The sequence below is a fragment of the Erythrolamprus reginae genome, chromosome 11 (assembly GCF_031021105.1).
Source record: "Erythrolamprus reginae isolate rEryReg1 chromosome 11, rEryReg1.hap1, whole genome shotgun sequence".
NCBI lineage: Eukaryota > Metazoa > Chordata > Lepidosauria > Squamata > Dipsadidae > Erythrolamprus > Erythrolamprus reginae.
In genome coordinates, this window is record NC_091960.1 from 13,582,920 (window position 1) to 13,602,809 (window position 19,890).

A 19,890-nucleotide genomic window follows, 5' to 3' on the forward strand; every position below is an offset into this window, starting at 1 on the left:
GAACTCTTAAACAACAGAATATAACTCCAGTCAGACTTCTGTGAAATCAAACTGTCTACTTAGGGAGCAACACTGATTGACAATCAATTTCACATGCGGTTGTGCAAATGGAATAGTTGTGCAAATGAAATACTCTGAGAATATTTCATTCATTCAGATCTAGGATGTCTTATTTGAGTGTTCCTTTTATTTTTTTGAGCAGTATATGTACATACATACATGCATACATGCATATGTATATAAAAGGGTAGGATTTCCATCACTCATTAACTTGACTGGTTTGAACAAACAAACACACACACACACACACACACACACAGAGGGAGAGAGGGTAAACTGGCTTTTTCCAATGTTGGTTGCAATGGATACTCTACATGTATTGGAAAGAGGTAAGCAGAGCCTAATAATGGCCACCTGGCACAAGATGACTGTAGGTACAGCAAAGCTTTTAATGGGGCCATGTTTTCTTTGCCCAGGTATGTAGCTGTCCTCCAGTTTATTACGGATGGCGTGGCTTAAATGTTACAAGATGACGCAGCATTTCCTGGTGGTGTTCTCCGAGCGTACCTGCTGTTGCAGGTTTTCTTTCTCCTTCAGCAAGTCGCCTATTTTCACTTCCAGCTTCTTGATTTCCTCTGTCCATTTCTGGGAAATTGACAAAGTCATGGTCATTCCTTTCCCTGTAATAGTGGCCCAACGATGGCGTAAGGAAAGCTAGGAAGTCTTAAAACGGGTCTCCAACCTTGGCAACTTTAAGCCTTGTGGACCAATTCCCCCTTTAGAAGGCCAGATCTTGAAGATGAAACTCAAATAATTTGGCCACCTAGTGAAAAGGAAGGATTGACCGGAGAAGAGCCTAATGCTGGGGAAGGTTGAGGGCAAAAGAAGAAGGGGATGGCACAGAATGAGGTGGCTGGATGGAGTCACTGAAACAGTTGGCATGAGCTTAAATAGACTCCAGAGGATGGTCGAGGACAGGAAGGCCTGGAGGAACATTGTCCGTCGAGCACCACAACCCCGCGATGGGTCGGACATGACTTTACAACTGACGCACTTTTTTCTTCCCTAAAATGATGATAATTTGGGTGTGTCTTATTTTTTGAATGTAGCTCTCCCCCAGCCCTAATCAGGTACTAAAAGTGTTCCCAGCATCGTTTCTCAGCGTTTTGGCTAAGATCAAGTGTAGTAAAAGTGTTCCCAGCTCTTACCAGCTTCCAAGCTCTTTCACTGTTACTCTCTGCGAAGAATGTTTTCCAAACCCTGTCTTTCCGACCCTAACCAGGTACAATGTCCCCAGCTCTTACTGGCTTGCAAGCTCTTTCATTGTTACTCTCTGCGAAGAATGTTTTCCAAAACCTGTCTTTCCGACCCTAACCAGGTACAATGTCCCCAGCTCTACTCTGTAAAGAATGTTTTCCAAACCCTGTCTTTCCGACCCTAACCAGGTACAATGTCCCCAGCTCTTACTGGCTTGCAAGCTCTTTCATTGTTACTCTCTGCGAAGAATGTTTTCCAAACCCTGTCTTTCCGACCCTAACCAGGTACAATGTCCCCAGCTCTTACTGGCTTGCAAGCTCTTTCATTGTTACTCTCTGCGAAGAATGTTTTCCAAACCCAGTCTTTCCGACCCTAACCAGGTACAATGTCCCCAGCTCTTACTGGCTTGCAAGCTCTTTCATTGTTACTCTCTGCGAAGAATGTTTTCCAAACCCTGTCTTTCCGACCCTAACCAGGTACAATGTCCCCAGCTCTTACTGGCTTGCAAGCTCTTTCATTGTTACTCTCTGCAAAGAATGTTTTCCAAACCCAGTCTTTCCGACCCTAACCAGGTACAATGTCCCCAGCTCTTACTGGCTTGCAAGCTCTTTCATTGTTACTCTCTGCAAAGAATGTTTTCCAAACCCAGTCTTTCCGACCCTAACCAGGTACAATGTCCCCAGCTCTTACTGGCTTGCAAGCTCTTTCACTCTTACTCTCTGCGAAGAATGTTTTCCAAACCCTGTCTTTCCGACCCTAACCAGGTACAATGTCCCCAGCTCTTACTGGCTTGCAAGCTCTTTCACTGTTACTCTGTGCGAAGAATGTTTTCCAAACCCTGTCTTTCCGACCCCAACCAGGTACAATGTCCCCAGCTCTTACTGGCTTGCAAGCTCTTTCATTGTTACTCTCTGCGAAGAATGTTTTCCAAACCCTGTCTTTCCGACCCTAACCAGGTACAATGTCCCCAGCTCTTACTGGCTTGCAAGCTCTTTCATTGTTACTCTCTCGGAATAAAGTTGTTTTAAAGCCCTAACTAGGGGATAAAATAATGTGCTGACTAAGGACGCTAGCCAGATGAATACCTGGTAAGCAGATTCTTTTCCCTATTTTCCTCCCCAAAAACCAAGGTGTGTCTTATACTCTGGGGCATCTTATACTCCAAAAAATATGGTACTTCTTTGTGTGACTTGTATGTCCCCAAAGCGCTTTATACAAAAACCTGAATGTTACCTGCCGGCACCACTCCTGGATAGCGCTTCCAGAGAGGGGTCCTTGGATGCTGCCATCTCGCCTCAGGTACACTTCCCCCTGGTCCGTTTCATACAGGATCGGTTCTGCGTGCGGCTTGGGAGGATGGACGCTCAGCCGGATGACCTTGAGAAAGATGCCTGTGTCTTCCGCTTTGACCACTGGGATGAAGCTCAGCGTGTAGGCTATCGGGAACACCTGGGGCTTGAAGGTTTTCAAAAGAGAATCGGTCAGCAGGCGAATCCGGTCTTCTTCCTTGTGGTCGCATTTGACGCCACACACCAGGCCGTTATCCTCAACCCCCACGAAGAGACTTCCCCCTTCGCTGTTGAGAAAGGCACAGGTGTACTTCCGCAAGTGATGCTTCAGCGTGGTCGTCAGGTAGTCTCTGCTTCCTTGCTTGAATTCCACGTTCCGCGTCTCTCCACCGACGAAAGCGCCATAGAACAGGCACTCTCTCCCGACAATCTCTCGATGCACAATGGCACTGTCTGAGCGGGTGCTGTTCAGAAAAGTCGCTGGCCAGTCCACCAGTCGCCAAGGGTAACGGATGCTTTTCCTGATGGGATTAGCTCGGGTGTCGTTTGGCAGCGGCTTCCTTCCCTCGGGCCCTGGCGGTGCTCCTAGGAGAACATCGGATCTGCTTCCCTTGGAATCACTCTGTAGGCATGATGAGTAAAATTCAAGCGTATAATCAAATGCCACCAGTAAAAGGACTTGCGGCTTTGCAAGAATGTAGGTTCCTGTTTTGGTTGAGCAATTGTGATAAAAATTACATACCCGTATAGATCCAATATTTCTTCTTGTGCTTTATAGAGTTGATGCACGGAACTGACTACCAGACTCTGTAGTATCCTCACCTGACCCCCAAAACTTTACCCTTAGACTATCCACTGTTGACCTCTCCTGATTCTTAAGATGTCAGTATGGGGTGTGCATAAGTGCGCCAGTGTGCCTTCCGTCCCCTGTCCTAATGCTTCTTTACTAGTATCATTATCTTTGTATATCACAAATACGTACTTGACAAAATCAAACAAATAAAATAAATACATGGGGAAGGGGAGAGCTTAAGTCCAGGGGCTCTGATTATTTTTGGAATTCAAAAAGCTGAATGGTTGTCCCAAAAGTGCTTTTTCTAAAGGACTCCCTTTGTTTTTCCTCGAAGACTTCACTCCTCATCTAAGGAAGCCTTTTCAGTTCATGAACTGAAGAAGCTCCCAGGATGAGAAGCGAAAGGTCTTCAGGGGAAGAGAAGTCCATTTGGGGGGAAAAATAAACACGTTTGAGGCAATCATGACTTAGATGACTAAGTATCTCCATAGACACTGAATGGCTGTCATTTCCGAAAACTCTGAAATCAGGGAAGAGCTATAATTTAAGATCTACACCAGTGGTTCTCAACTTGGAGGTCAGGACCCCTCTGGGGATCGAATGACTGTTTCACAGGGGTCTCCTAACACCACGGCAAAAGACAAATTTCCCATGGAGTTAGGAACTAAAGCTACTATTCTGGCGCCTTGGAACATATTTTTACAATCCAACCAATCAGGCGTTTACAGTGGGGGTGTCCCTTTGACCTTCCTGCCAATCAGCTTAAAGCTCTGTTGGGAGAATTGGCGCTAGACTTATGGTTGGGGGTCACCACAACATGAGGACCTGTATTAAGGGGTCACAGCATTAGAAAGGTTGAGAACCACCGATCTATATTGAGTTTGTCTCCTTTGTTGGTTTAAAACCGCCAACTGTTATTATATATAACATAGGATACTTTGGGTCCTTGTGGAGGAATCGTAATTGGCTTTGCATCCTAGCATGCCATGGACATATTTTCCCCCAAACTTTGCAGGCTAATAGCCCCCCCACAACAAAATAACCTCTGTAAGCAGTAATGGGCAGCCAAAATTTTTACTACCACACCGTGGGTGTGGCTTATTTTGTGGGTGTGACTTAATGCTCATGTGACTGGGTAGGAGTGGCTTGCCGGCTATGTGACCAGGTGGGAGTGGCTTGAACGATCATTGAACTGTTAAGTCCTTGACTTACAACCTCGCCAGTGTCACTCGCTGGGGTGACAATTTGCATCGCGTTTCCTGCGCTCTCCTTCCTGGGTCACCCCCCCAGCTCATGCTGGGTAGCTAGGCGAATGGGTGCTGCCAAAAGCATAAATGCTGCCAGCGCCACTTCCGCCCACATCTTCTGCTTGCACCTCAGGCGGGAGGTGACCACGTGAGGCTGGAGCGGTGCCGGGCAGGAGAGAGGGAAGCTCGTTCAAGGCCAGGAAGGAGGAAAGAGGAAAAAAGCAAGGAGCGCAGATGCAGCAGTAGCAGGGGAAAAAAGGAGAGCTGAGCTGAGACCAGTAATCCAGGAAGTGACAGCTGCCGATCAGCTGTAGCTATGCATGCATCTTCATTTCTGCCGGTGGAACTGTGTTCCACCCCATCCTGCCTGCTGCGCACCCCTGCCTGTAAGTTCTCCAGAGCTATATGGTCCAGCAATTATGGGTGTAGCAATCAAATACATTTAAATTGGGGTGGGTTCCGGTTTTCTTCATTGCTGGTTCGTTTCAGAGATGCGCTGTGGGGGTGCATACAGAGTGCTAAAAAAATGACTCCTGTGCATTTGCAGAAGGAAAAAAAAATGGCACCATAGGTACCACCGAGAGAAATGGCTCGGGCATGTGGCAGGGCTGGATCCCTGCCGGTTCTAGTGACCCAGACCACCACATTATTACTGGTTCTATAGAACCGGTTCCAACTGGTAGGAACACACTTTTGTTTTAAAATATGTTGATGTACCACACCGAGGTTGAGGCTCATATAAAGTAAGTCAGCTTGGAAGTCTAATCATGACCACATTTGTCTAAATTTCCTATTGTCTGTTGGCATCAATGTGCTCTAAAGCTTATTGCCATAACTTGGGAGTTATTTAGCCAAATGGAACCAACGTCTCCAAAGAACAAATTTGTTCTTGTTAATAAATTTTGAAGAGACACTTAAAAGCTGAGATTACCCTGCCTGCTGCAAATTAAACCTTGCTTAAGGGAACACAAGAATCGTGGTGTTAGACTTGAAAGAAGGTAGCTGAGTCCTGGAAATATGCTAAATCTCAAATCTTTTGTGGATATTTTTAAAAGGGGGGGAGCAATTACTACAAAATGTGATGTCTGGAAACAATGCTTAGATTTACCCTGACTTGCTTATTTTAGTGCATGGTAGGTACACAGTTAAGACTATTCTGCTTTAATACTATTTATATATATATATATATATATATTTAAATTTATTTAATACTATTTTAAAGGAATGTGGGGGGAAATCTAGATGTGCTATGAATATTTTGGAATATACTGCCCCCCAAAAATAAAGGGAACACTCAAATAACACATCCTAGATCTGAATGAATGAAATATTCTCATTGAATATTTCATTTGCACAACTATTCCATTTGCACAATAGCATGTGGAAATCAGTGTTGCTTCCTTTGATTTCAGAGAAGTTTGATTTACTTGGAGTTATATTCTGTTGTTTAAGTGTTCCCTTTATTTTTTTGAGCAGTGTACATGAAGGCAGCCTCTGTTAGGTCATGGTGAATTAGATTGGGTGCTATCTTTTTGCTGAAAGACAAAAGATTTAGGGCTTATCCAAGAAATATATCCCTTATAACAACAGCTAAGCTTATCCCTGCTATTGTGGTGCAAAGAAATCATTGACTGTTATTTCCTTGCAAGGGAGAGAATAAAGCAAAAGGCATACATTTCATGTACCTTGCTTCCTGCACATGTATGTGCATCTTTTATGTATGTGTGTGTTTGGATAATGGGAGGATTTCAAGGACTTTTAAGAACCAATTCACTGGTTCCTAAACTTTGACCTCTCCACTATTCTGGTCTGCTTCAAGATTCTAACCGGATATTTAATATCTTTTATTGTTCATTTTAAATTTAAATTTGTACAGGTATTTTAAGAACATGAATGATCTGTCTGGGGCAGTTTGTGTCAGTCGTGATTTCTGTCTTCTCGGTATTGCATAGGTGAGAAGCAGAGGTGGGATTCAGCAGGTTCTGACCAGTTCTGGAGAACCGGGAGTGGAAATTTTGAGTAGTTTGGGAGAGCCAGCAAATATCACCTCTGGCTGGCCCCAGAGTGGGGTGGGGACAGTGATGGGCTCCTATGGATACGCAGAACCGGTAGCAAAATTTTGGTTAGGTACGTAGAACTGATAGAAAAATGTTGAATATTTTTCTTTGGGTTCTGGGTATATTTTTCCTATCACAGTAAATGAAGTCGAATGTGTAGAATTTTAGAAGAACTGTGCATGCATGTGTGTGTGTACATACACATATAGTTTATAATAGTAGATAGTGTATATTTTTATGTGCTTGTGTGTAATATGCATGTACACATATGGCATATATACATAGAATTTTGGATGTTCAGAAATATAATTGTATCTCTTTAAGGCGAGGAGAGGTCAAGCACCCTAACCCTAACCCTTGATGTAAGTGATGTCAAGTTGGCCACCTTTAAGCCAGTCAAATGACCTTTAAGCCACTCCTTGGTCATAGGATCATCAAACCACTCCCACCTGGTCACATGGTCAGCAAGCCACACCCACAAAATATGCCATGCGCACAGTGTGGTAGTAAAATTTTTTGCAGCCCTTCACTGGGTGGGAATGGGGGTTTTACGATATCCTTCCCCTGCTATGTCCGCCAGCCATTTTACCCCTGCGCTCTGCTCCCATCTATTCTCTGCCTCCTGAGTCCCAGCTGATTGGGAGGAAATAGAGATTTTAGAGTATGCGTTCCCTGCCTCACACACCAAGCCATCCTCACAAAACCAGCAGTAAAATTTTTGGAATCCAACAAAGCTCTTTTATATCCTCATGATATAACCGCTATCCTGCTTTTTCAAACTCTTAGAAACATAGACACATAAAAGACTGACGGCAGAAAAAGACCTCATGATCCATTTAGTCTGCCCTTATACTATTTTTTGTATTTTATCTTAGGATGGATCTATGTTTATCCCAGGCATGTTTAAATTCAGTTACTGTGGATTTACCAACCACGTCTGCTGGAAGTTTTTTCCAAGGATCTACCACTCTTTCCGTAAAATAATATTTTCTCATGTTGCTTTTGATGTTTCCCCCAACTAACCTCAGATTGTGTCCCCTTGTTCTTGTGTTCACTTTACTATTAAAAACACTTCCCTCCTGAACCTTATTTAACCCTTTAACATATTTAAATGTTTCGATCGTGTCCCCCCTTTTCCTTCTGTCCTCCAGACTATACAGATTGAGTTCATTAAGTCTTTCCTGATATGTTTTATCACTTTTAGCGTGAAATCCCTAGTATAATGGAAGAGTTAGCTTTCTGGCACCTTACCTCTCTGCTAGTTCTGGTAGCGGGTACAGGCTTTCTGCCTTGTCCCACCACAAGATTTTTCCCCTTCTGCACAAGCTCTTTGGAGAGGTTGTGTTCTGCCTCCGAAGCAAGCAGCAGTTGCTTGAGGACTTGCTCCAGGCTGATTTCTGCAGCGACCTGAACCAAAGCGTAGGCATGCTTGCGTTTTTTATTGATGACTTCAATATCGTATCTTTGGAGCGTTACACTCGTCATGCCGAGGATGTCCTTCAACATACTGCCAAGCTCGTCACTGGAATGTTTGGGGTTTAAGTTTCCAACGTAAAGGAGAAAGGTTTGGGTCTGTCCAGAACCATCTTCAGCTTTGGCTTCTTCCAAAGCTGCCTCTGGAACCTGATCTAAGTCACCTGCTACTTGTTTGGCTTCTACTACGATTTCTGGAATCACATCCATTTTCAAGGCCTTAACGGAAGGTTCACATTTGGTGGTATTTCTCGGCGGTTGCTAGACGGAGCGCAGAAGAGCTGATTAGGTCATTCTACATGGATCTTGCTTGAAGGTGTCAGTGGTACATGATTCAAGACTGATCTCTTCTATGGTTTGTCTCTGCGAAGGAGAAACAGAATTTGGCTCTTACAAATGGCCAAGGGGCTAAAACAGTGATGGCAAACCTCCCCCCCCCAGGTGCTGAAAGAGTATACACATCTGCTATCGTGCATGCGCGAGTGCCCACACCCATAATTCAATGCCTGGAGAGGGCGAAAAAAAACCTCCCACCCTCCAGAGATTCTCTGGGGACCAGAAATCACCTGTTTCTCAACTTCTGGTGGGACCAATAGGCTTGTGTTTTGCCCTCCACAGGCTTCAAAGGCTTCGCTGGAGCCGGGGGTGGGTAAAAACGCCCTCCCTCACCTCCCCGGAAGCTCTCTGGAAGACAAAAACACCCTCCCAGAGTCTCTGCAAGCCAAAAATCAGTTGGTTGACACACGTGCATGTTGGAGCTGAGTTAGGGCAACAGCTTGCGTGCCACCTGTGGCAACCGTGCAATTGGTTCGTGTTCTGTCTGGGTTCCCCCAGATGCCAACGCCAACTAAAAAGAGTAGCCAGACACGCTGATAAAAAGCAAAGTCATTTTATATCTTTGAAAACAAACACAGATAACAAAAACTGTTCTTACAAACTGGAATGCTATGAAGCTTCACAGAAGAGTCACGACGGCCAGACAATACAACAGGCTTCTTGCTGGCACACACACCACTGTAGATAATAAAACCCACGCCTCCCCCAAGTTTTCAGCCTTCGAGGCCACAAGCCAGAATCAGAGACGCCAAGGATCGAAGCAAGGTCACAGAACTCCCAAAAGATAACTCTCCACAATACAGGAAGGGCGGGCCTGCTTTTTCAACCTTTCTGAGGAGAACCACACCCAAACCCAGCTGTTGCCTATTAGGGATGGAAATACCTGGCTAATTATCCCCTTTGTTGTGCTGCCCTTCTCTGCCTCATATCTATGATGGCTTGTGCGTTCTCATCTAATGATTCCAGGCTACTCGCTGGGGAGAGCTTCCCCCCGGGGGTCTCAGGCTGTTCTCCCTCCTCCTCGTCCTGACATTCCTCTTCCCCGTCTGCCTGGTCCTCCTCCTCCTCCTGTTCCTCGTCCTCCCCCTCTGAGCATGGAGCAGGCAGAGTTCCAGCCGTTCCCTGAGGAGCCTCAGGCTGAACCACAACAGTTCGCCATCACTGGCCTAAAATCTTGGTATGGAGATTAAAGAAGTCAGGGTGGCGCAGCAGGTAGAGTGCTGTACTGCAGGCCACTGAAGCTGACTTGTAGATCTGAAGGTCAGCGGTTCAAATCTCATCACCGGCTCAAGGTTGACTCAGCCTTCCATCCTTCCGAGGTGGGTAAAATGAGGACCCGGTTTGTGGGGGCAATAGGCTGGCTATGTTAAAAAGTGCTATTGCTAACATGTTGTAAGCCGCCCTGAGTCTAAGGAGAAGGGTGGCATAAAAATTGAATGAATGAATGAATGAATGAATGAATGAATGAATGAATGAATGAATAAATAAATAAATAAATACTGTAAATAATAAAGCAAGCTTATGAGAGAAACAACCTCCCCTGCCACAAAATGACACATAGAAGTGGTGTGTGTGTGTTAATTGTAATCTGGTAATTGGAGATTGCTGCTGGTGTTACTTAGCAGCTATCTTTCAAACAATAATGAAATTTTACGGATTTGACTGAATAGATCATATAATGAAGATTCAGATATTAGATTTATGCAATGACTTCATGCTTTTTTCCCAGTGACTATTTTCTACGCGTTTCCCAAGAAGCTTCTTTAATTATGAAGTAACTTCTCTCTTCGGGAGACATTAGCTACACTTAGTTCATTCTCCCAGGTAATTCTGGTACTTTAGGAATAGGGCTAGCTATAATGACTGTGTCATCTATACCAGTGTTTCCCAACCTTGACAACTTGAAGATATCTGGACTTCAACTCCCAGAATTCCCCAGCCAGCATTTGCTGGCTGGGGAATTCTGGGAATTGAAGTCCAAATATCTTCAAGTTGCCAAGGTTGGGAAACACTGATCTATACTAATTCCAGGTTGTATGAGGGTCGCCCAGAAAGCAATGCACCAATTTTTTTCCTCAGCCTACAGTAATAGTACGAATGTGAAATTTTAGATATATGTTGTTTGAATTGTCAGGAGTGTGTGTGTGTACATTTTGCGTTTCTTCAGACAGCATAGCTGCAGCAGTGTTTCAAAATGGCGTCTGTAAGTGATGTACATTACAAGCAGCGTTTCGCCATTGTATTTCTCACTGCGGAGAAAGAAACTGTTGGGAACATTCACAATGTTTGTGTAGTTTATGGAGAATCTATAGTTGACAGAAGTACGGTTAGTTGTGGAATCTGCAGTCGACAGAAGTTCAGTTAGTCGCGGAAGACATTTCGAGGATGACGAAGAGATGATTTGCACAGTACAGAAATGACTGTGTAGCGACAGGGCATACACACCCTTGTTTCTTGCTGGAGGAAGGCCGTAGAACAGGACGGAGATTACATGGAAAAATAGGGAGCGAAGAAGAAACATCATTCTTTCTTGTGTGTAAGTTTCATTGCGTCCAATAAATAATTGTTGAAGGAAAAAAATGTGGTGCATTACTTTCAGGGCGACCCTTGTATGTTTACTCTGTACTTTACTAGAATGTTGAGATCTACTTGTGGTTGTAAAAAGGGAAACATTATGAATTCGGGGATTTGTTCCATGTGTGCATTTCCTTCCCTTTCTCCACTGCATCTGGAAGGAGAGTCCAACATGGGTATTTAACCAATCCTATTGGTAGAGACTGAGTAAAAAATTTACATAATAATAGGTACCGCCCCCTTGCAGTCCCCCCATGAGCTCAGTTTTAAAAACTCAGTCCCAGAGTAGAGACATACTGAGTTTTGCTAAATAAATTTAATGGTTGTTATTACCAGTTTAATCTTGTTTCTTTTGTCTCCTTACAGATTTGATCAACGTTGGAGGAAGGGGTCTCTGTCCTCCGCGGACAACACCCCCAACGATCTCCTTAGGGGCTGTTTCCCCCCGAGGGAACTGCCCCCAAGAGGAGCACCTCAGCCCGGAGTCCCTGGCCCCAGCGGTCAAACAAGGGCTGCGAGCCGAAGGTGGGGGGGTCCGCCCCCCCCACTGGGAGGCTCGAGGAGAACGGCTGCCCCCGGAGGGGCTCGCAGGCAGCGCCGGAGCCCGAATCAGCTGTAAAGCGGCGAGAGGAATGCCGCCACAGCCGCCAGCGCTGGGATCGCCGCGGCTGGCCTGGGCGAGCCCCAGACGGCCGAGATCGGGCTGGGTGAGCCCTTTGAAGCGGCGAGAGCGGGGGGTGGGCGCAAAAGCCCGCGAAACCGCTGGGCAGCGCCATTTTGGCAAGACCCCCCCACGGAGCGCAAGGGCGCCAACCGGAAGGGCTTCCGGCAGCTGAGAGGCACGAATTGGGCTACGGCTCTAATGCGCAGCCGCAAGGGCGAGGCCAGCAGCAGCAGCCATTTTTCTATTTGTGACGAAGCTGTTGAGAGGCATTTTTCTCGCAATACACCTGTTACAACCACCGGAGCTGTGAGTACAATGGAGGATAAGCCCAATACCGAGAAAGCCAGCTCCCCAGTGGTGAGCAAGGAGAAGTCTAAGGGGAAAGATAAGGAGAGGTCAAAGCCCTCCCAGTCCCCTGCTTTGGTGGCCTCATTAAAAGAGGCAGAAAAGCGCATAAAAGCGCTAGAGAAGAAATTGGAGGCAGCCTTGCACCCCTCCCCCTCACCAGTACCACTGACTCAGAGGCAGTCAACCACACCTGAGCCTGGGACCCCTCAATCAGCCTTTGGACACCTGGGGCCCCTACAGGAGGGTGACTGGTCCCCAGAGGGGCAGTTTATGTCGTTGCCACAGGCCCTGTCTCCAGCCTTGTCCTGGACTAGGCCTGAACCTTCCGGGCTCCCAAGAAGGGGCACCCAGGCACCTTCGGCTACATTTACACCTACAGCGGCGGGGCTGCGCCCCCAGACTGGTTCGTGGCAGCAATTGCCTCCAGACCTACAGGAGATGTTTGCAAATGTCTATGCTCAAGGAGTGAATGCCGGGACAGGTCAGCAGGTGAACCGTCCTCAGACTCAAGCAAGAAACCTTTGGCCAATACCGCCCCCTTCGGGCTTGGGGTCTCTTTCAGAGGATCCGGACTTTGGCGAGGACAGTGATAAAGAGTACGAATTCTCAGAGGATGAGAACACCCCAGAACAGCAGCCAGTGGCTGGTCTGTTTAAACCCACACTGTTTCCGACTCTGCTTTTTAAGGCAAGGCAGGTAATGGACCTGCAAGGAGCGGCCAAGACACCAGAAGCAGAGACCGGCAAGACATCTGCTTCCCTTTTACGAGAACCCCAACCCGAGTCGGACCACATCCCGGCCTCGCATATCTTTGTTGAGGGAGTTAAAAAACCCTGGCAGCACCCCGCAGCGGCTCAGGGACCTTCGAATTTGGAGCGCAAGTTCTACACATTCGACGAAGAGGTGGAAAAACTTTTGGAGTTTCCCCCCATTGACCAGCCGGTAGTCACGCTGGTTTCTAGTGCCCTTGTACCGTCAGAGATGGGGGAGAGTTTGAAACCAGAGGACAGGAAGGCGGAAACCCTATTACGCAAGACCCACCAAATGGCGGGCTGGGGTTTCCGAGCGGCTGCCGCGGCCTCCTTCTTCAACAGGGCCTCCATCATGTGGCTCCAGGAGCTGCAGTCACGCCTCGGCCCGGAGGAGGCCAGACTTCGCCAGGATATCAGCAAACTGCAGGCCGCAGCTGAGTTTTCCGCCGACGCCACCCTACACGCAGCTAACTTTGCCAGTAGAGGCATGGCCACTACACTGTCGTCACGCCGACTGTTGTGGCTGAGAAATTGGCCAGCGGACTTGAAATCAAAATGGCGCCTGGCATCAGCTCCGCTGCAGGGATCGATGCTCTTCGGTGACATTTTGGATAAAGTCCTCATAGAGGACAAGGACAAGAGGAAGGTCCTCCTTAAGTCCAATAAACGCCAGGACCGTCGTTTTACTCCCTACACTAGACGGCAGAACCCACGTTGGGATGCTTCTACCGGACAAGGACAGGCGCAGAGAGGTTTTCACCAGAATCAATATTCCCAGCAATCATTCAGGAATGATCGCGGATCTTATCAGGATCGTTCCAGAGGCTTCCAGCAGTCCAGGCGGCCCTTTCGAGGAGGCAACCAGAGGGGATATCGTCGTTCCAAATGACGCCTCCGGACCTCTACCTTTAGGAGGGAAGCTGCAACACTTCAGCCCCTCCTGGCTGCTCACTTCCTCGGACAAGTGGGTTCTAGCCACCGTATCGGAAGGACTTCGTCTGGAATTCATGGGGCATCCTCCTCATCGCTTTGTAAGTTGCCCGAGGCTTTGGGACCTACACAAGAGGCAGCAGATCCGCAAGGAGATTGCCCATTTATTGGAAATACAAGCCATCGAACAGGTACCTCGGCAAGAAGTTGGCAGGGGATTTTACTCCAGGATCTTCCTGGTACCCAAGACTTCAGGAGGATACCGAATGATACTGAATTTGAAACAACTCAATATCTACATCAAATACAGGAGGTTCCACATGCACTCCTTACAGACTATTCTTCCCTCAATACGTTCCAGGGACCTGTTGACTTCAATAGATTTAAAGGAGGCCTACCTCCACGTTCCTGTGCACCCGACACACCGGGAATTTCTCAGGTTCTGTTCAGAAGGCGTACATTACCAATACAGGGCGATGCCCTTCGGCCTCTCCTCGGCCCCACGGACTTTTACCAAGTTGCTGGACGCCCTGACGCCCAGCCTTCGGTCTCATTCTATCAGACTGATGGCCTACCTGGACGACATAATTATTTTGTCCAGGTCCCCCGAGCAGGCCAGAGAGGACCTAGCCAGAACAATACGGACACTAGAAGCGCATGGCTTCACGATAAACGTGGAGAAAAGTCAGCTGTCCCCGGCAACCAGACTACAACACCTGGGTTCCATCATCAATACCATATCAGGCAAGGTAACCCTTTCTCCCGAGAGACAGGAGAATATTCATCGTCTGGTTTCCGGCTTGATCCGCCTCAGACGGGCCCCGCTGGCACTGTTGTCGAAAGTGCTAGGAACATTGGTGTCAGCCATAGGTATAGTTCCCTGGGCCAGGCACCATATAAGAGGCCTTCAGTGGTTTCTTTTACCAGCTCAGAGGGCCAAGGTCAGCCACTCACAAAGGATTATCTCCCTACCAAAGAGAGTCAGAGAGTCGTTGAAGTGGTGGCTCACCACAGCAATTCAGGAGGGCTCCCACTTTCGCACTCAGGACCGTCTCATTCTCACCACAGACGCCAGTTTATACGGGTGGGGTGCCCACCTGGGACGACATATGGCCCAAGGACAATGGACAGTGGAGGAATTGGCTTCGGTCAATATCAACTTCTTAGAACTAAGGGCAGTGTTTCTAGCCCTGCTGGCCTTTGCCCCCCTAGTAGAGGGCAAACACATACTTATCTTAACAGACAATGTAGCAACCAGGGCCCACCTGAATCACCAGGGAGGCACAAGGTCTCAACGTCTTATGGAGGAAACTATGCGGCTTTTCAACTGGGCCGAGACCCATCTAGCGTCGCTGACCGCGGAACATATCGCAGGGATCAGCAATTCCACAGCGGATTGGCTCAGCAGGGCTACACTGGACCCGTCGGAGTGGCGACTCGATCCAGACCTGTTCTACCAGTTGACCCAGAGGTTCGGGGTTCCCCTAGTGGACCTATTTGCCAGCAGCCAGAACACTCAGCTCCTGCGGTTTTTCACACGGTTTCCGGATCCCAGGGCAGAAGGGACCAACGCCCTACTGTCATCTTGGCCTCCCGGTCTCCTGTACGCCTTTCCCCCCGTGAATCTCATCCCGAGGGTGGTGGAGAAGATTCTTCACGAGGAGGCGGAAGTGATCTTACTAGCACCGTACTGGCCACGTCGCCCGTGGTTCGCGGACTTGGTGGAACTTTCAGTGTCACCCCCGTGGAGGATCCCGGATCAGATCATCTCGTTGAGCCAGGGGAATCTGAAACACCCAGATCCTCAGTGGCTACACTTGACAGGTTGGCACTTGAAAGGCATAAATTGAAGCAGTTGGACTTACCAGAGAAGGTCATAGATACCATGCAGGCTGCCAGGCGCCCATCGACTTCACGGATTTATCAGGCGACCTGGGCTGCGTTTTGTAAATTTTGCAACAAAGATTTACGGGACCCTAGGGAAGCTTCTGTAATTACTGTTTTAGAATTTCTGCAAGCAGGGGTGGAACGTGGCTTAGCCCCTAATACTTTGAGACGACAGGTGGCAGCCCTAGCCACCATGATTCAGACTCCGGAGTCTCGTCCCTTGGCTCAGCATGCTTGGATCAGAGACTTTATTAAAGGAGCCACGAATAAACATTCCCCGCCTATCAGGAGATTTCCATCTTGGGACCTCACGTGGGTACTTAAGGCCTTAACTAAGCCTCCCTTTGAACCATTGAGGTCTATACCAATTAGGCTACTTTCCATCAAGACAGCCTTCCTTGTAGCTGTTACATCTGCGCGCAGGGTGTCGGAGATATCGGCCTTATCCGTGAGACCTGACCTCTGTGTCTTTTATCCGGATAGGGTGGTTCTTCGCTTGGACCCCACCTTTGTACCAAAGGTAAATACAGCGTTCCATAGGAAGCAGGAACTCATTCTTCCGGATTTCTGCTCTCATGGGAGTCATCCATCGGAGCTACTGTGGCATAAGGTGGATGTCCGGAGGGCTCTAAAGATTTACATTAGAAGGACAGAGGAGTTTCGTAAGTCTGAGACTCTATTTCATTTTCTGAATATAGGAAGGGACTTGGACTATCGGCAAAAACAATTAGTAGGTGGATTAAGGACTGTATCTTGGAGGCCTACAAGGCCGGAGGACACACAGTTCCAGAAGGATTGACGGCTCACTCAACCAGGAGTGCGGCGACTTCGGCGGCTTGGTCTACTCAAGCATCGATAGAGGACATTTGTCGGGCTGCAACCTGGGCAGCCCCTACAACATTTATTAGACATTATAAGTTGGACTCCTTTGCTTCAGCGGAAGCGGCCTTTGGCAGGAGGGTTCTTCAAAGAGTTTGTGTTTCTCCTAAGTCCCTAGTTAGACCTTCTCCCTCCCATGGGCTTTAAAGATCTTTGGTATATCCCATGTTGGACTCTCCTTCCAGATGCAGTGGAGAAGACCCATTGTACCTACCTGAACGGTCTTCTCGATGCACTGGAAGGAGAGTCCAAACCCACCCGGTAGTTGAAGTTCAGGGACACCGGAGGTTGGGTTGGTTCATGAGTTATTGCATTGGTCAATAAAAATTGGTTATCCTCTTAAGTGCCTTTCGTTTTTAAAACTGAGCTCATGGGGGGACTGCAAGGGGGCGGTACCTATTATTATGTAAATTTTTTACTCAGTCTCTACCAATAGGATTGGTTAAATACCCATGTTGGACTCTCCTTCCAGTGCATCGAGAAGACCGTTCAGGTAGGTACAACAGGTCTTCTCATCTTTCTTAATTTCACCAAAATCACCATTTGGGCCAGGTGGAGACGTCATTAGATTAGATTAGATTTATTGGATTTATATGCCGCCCCTCTCCGCAAACTCAGGGCGGCTCACAACAAAGTAAAAACAATACATAATAGCAAATCCAATACCCACCAATCCAATTACAATTTTAAGCTAAAAAAATCATAAAAAATAACCCCAGAATATTAAAAAAAACAAGCCCACAACCAATCTAACACCAAAACAACATAGGCAAGGGGGAGATGTTTCAGTTCCCCCATGCCTGACGGCAGAGGTGGGTTTTAAGGAGTTTGCGAAAGGCAAGGAGGGTGGGGGCAATCCTAATCTCAGGGGGGAGCTGGTTCCAGAGGGTCGGAGCTGCCACAGAGAAGGCTCTTCCCCTGGGTCCCGCCAGACGACATTGTTGTCGACGGGACCCGGAGAAGGCCAACTCTGGGACCGAACCGGTCGGAGATATTCTGGCCCGTTGCCATGAAGGGCTTTATAGGTCATAACCAACACTTTGAATTGTGACCGGAAACTGATTGGCAACCAATGCAGACTGCGGAGTGTTGGAGTGATATGGGCATACTTAGAGAAGCCCATAATTGCTCTCGCAGCTGCATTCTGCACGATCTGAAATTTCCGAACACTTTTCAAAGGTAGCCCCATGTAGAGAGCGTTACAGTAGTCGAGCCTCGAGGTGATGAGGGCATGAGCGACTGTGAGCAATGACTCCCGGTCCAAATAGGGCCGCAACTGGTGCACCAGGCGAACCTGGGCAAACGCCCCCCTCGCCACAGCTGAAAGATGTTTCTCTAATGTGAGCTGTTTCCTCTGTTGCCATTTTTTAAAATATTGGGAATGACAATTCATTGTCCTGCTACGAGTCATCCACTGCCTGTCTTTCTACCTTGTGTCCACTCTATGTTTACCATACCTCGCCGTGACCGAATGTCATATAGCCTGTTGTGACTATAGTTGATGGAAAAAAGGTGGAAATACAACACTGATGAAATGGCCTGAACAGATGGCAAAAATGAACAAAAGCTACTCATCGTTCCTGTTACTGAGCCCATAGTACAAGTAACTTGACACTCCATCCAAAGCTTGTACAAACTTGGTCTTACCTTCAGTTTCACATCCTTAAAAACCTTGGGCCATGTAAGGAGTTGGTTCTCATGCATTTCTTAATAGCTCCAGGTTTGTTCAAAAAGTGTGCTATTTCTCAGGCACATATTCCAAGCCTTTCTTAAGAGTTTAAATTGTGAGGTCATAGATGTTCTTGTGACAAGTCTAACGTATTTGCTTGAGCCCATGATAGACTACATGGTTAGGAGGCATTTCTCCATATAAAAAGATATTGGCTCCAGTCTGAACTTTTTAAAAATCAATTTACAATAGAACTATGGGAAAGTAATAGTTGTTGCTATTGAAACTAACCAGTTTTAAGATTGGTAAATAGTGTATAGAAGGGGTGTCAAATTTCATTGAGGGCCACATCAGGCTTATTGCTTGACCTTGGAGGGAGCGGGGTTTGTATGGCCAAAGTGGGCATAGCCAGCTCAACCCTCACTTGCATAGGGTTGCCTGTGGTGGCCGACTGCTCTGCCAGCAAAATCGGACTCCCGAGCTCCGTTTTCACCTGCGACAGCCTCCTGCAATGAGAACAGCATGAAGGCCCGGCCAGTTTCCTGCCATTCCCCCTCTAATCCCAGCCATCTCAGGCTTTTCTGGGCTGCCAGAGGAGCCTTTCGGTGGTGCTTAAGGAGGCTTTGGCAGTCCAGAGCGAATGAAGCATTTTCCTTTCTCTAGGCCTGTGTTTCCCAACCTTGACAACTTGGAGATATCTGGACTTCAACTCCCAGAATACCCCAGCCAGCATTCACTGGCTGGGGAATTCTGGGAGTTGAAGTCCAAATATCTTTAAGTTGCCAAGGTTGGGAAACACTGCTCTAGGCGCTTGGAGAGGGAATGAACCTCTGCCAGTGCGTTTTCCTTTTTCTGGGTGCCGCCTCAGAGTCCCTTTTATTTTCTTAAGCCTTAAAGTTTTGGATTTTTTTTATTCCCCTCTCCTCACCTTCCTCCTTGGGCAGCGACTGTCCTCCTCCTCTTCTTCCTCCTCCTCCTCCCACCCAAATTCCGAGCTTTTATTTTTCCCCTAATGTGTTTGCACGCATTATTTGCTTTCACATTGATTCCTATGGGAAAAGAACCTGGTCACGGACCGAATTAAGTTCTTAAGTAGAGGTACCACTGTGTATATATGTATGTGTGTATGCATTTTTATTGGACTTGTATGCTGCCCCTCTCCGTGGACTCGGGGCGCCTCACAACATATCAAAGAACAATATACAATAAAACATCTGAAACCCAATAAATAACTAATCTAACACCGTTCTAAAGAAGCTAAAACATTAAAAATCCTTCATACAGATTCAGAGCACTATCTTCATTGGCAGAGGCACCACTGGCTAGTCCCTGTTTCCAGGGCGGCCTCACGGGCTAGTTCCAAGCACCCTGCAGGCCGGATCTGGCCCCCAGGTTGACAATCCGGCTGTATAGCAAACCTGTGTCATAAATTGCTTCCACTGTGGCCAGGAAACAATTGCCAGTCATTAAGCAGTCCTATAGTGTTAGCCATGGACTTCTCTTGCACTGGCCATAAACCCTGGTTTCTGAAAGTTGTAAATTATGATCATGTGATCACAGAGCAGTGCAAACAGTTGTAAATGCAGTCTGGTTCAGAGGTGGAATTTGGCAGGTTCTGGGTCCAGATGTAAGGTGGGTTTTTTGGTTGGGGAGGAGGCAGGCATTGTAACTCCAAATGGCTCCTGAGAAACTGGTAGTAAGTCAAGGACTCCCTGTAATTATTGTATTATTCTAC

General features: G+C 47.3%; 2 protein-coding genes across 3 annotated transcripts in view; one reads left to right on the forward strand and one right to left on the reverse strand.

Moving 5' to 3' along the window:
- CTPS1 (CTP synthase 1) overlaps positions 1-19,890 on the forward strand; it is a 68,234-nt gene that overhangs the window by 39,656 nt on the left and 8,688 nt on the right. Inside the window, exon 19 of one of the 2 annotated variants that reach the window (XM_070764006.1) lies at positions 477-510. The exons of the other annotated variant lie outside the window; for it this stretch is intronic. The gene's annotated coding sequence lies outside the window, so the exon portion shown is untranslated. Of the gene's footprint in view, positions 1-476; positions 511-19,890 lie in introns of those variants that run through there. 2 annotated transcript variants of the gene reach the window in all.
- SLFNL1 (schlafen like 1) lies at positions 467-11,802 on the reverse strand. The gene is made up of 4 exons (XM_070764645.1): positions 11,575-11,802; positions 7,895-8,377; positions 2,491-3,168; positions 467-645 (listed from the first exon to the last, which is right to left on the reverse strand). The coding sequence occupies exons 1-4, from the start codon at positions 11,800-11,802 to the stop codon at positions 523-525; spliced, it is 1,512 nt and encodes a 503-aa protein (XP_070620746.1). The 3' UTR covers positions 467-522.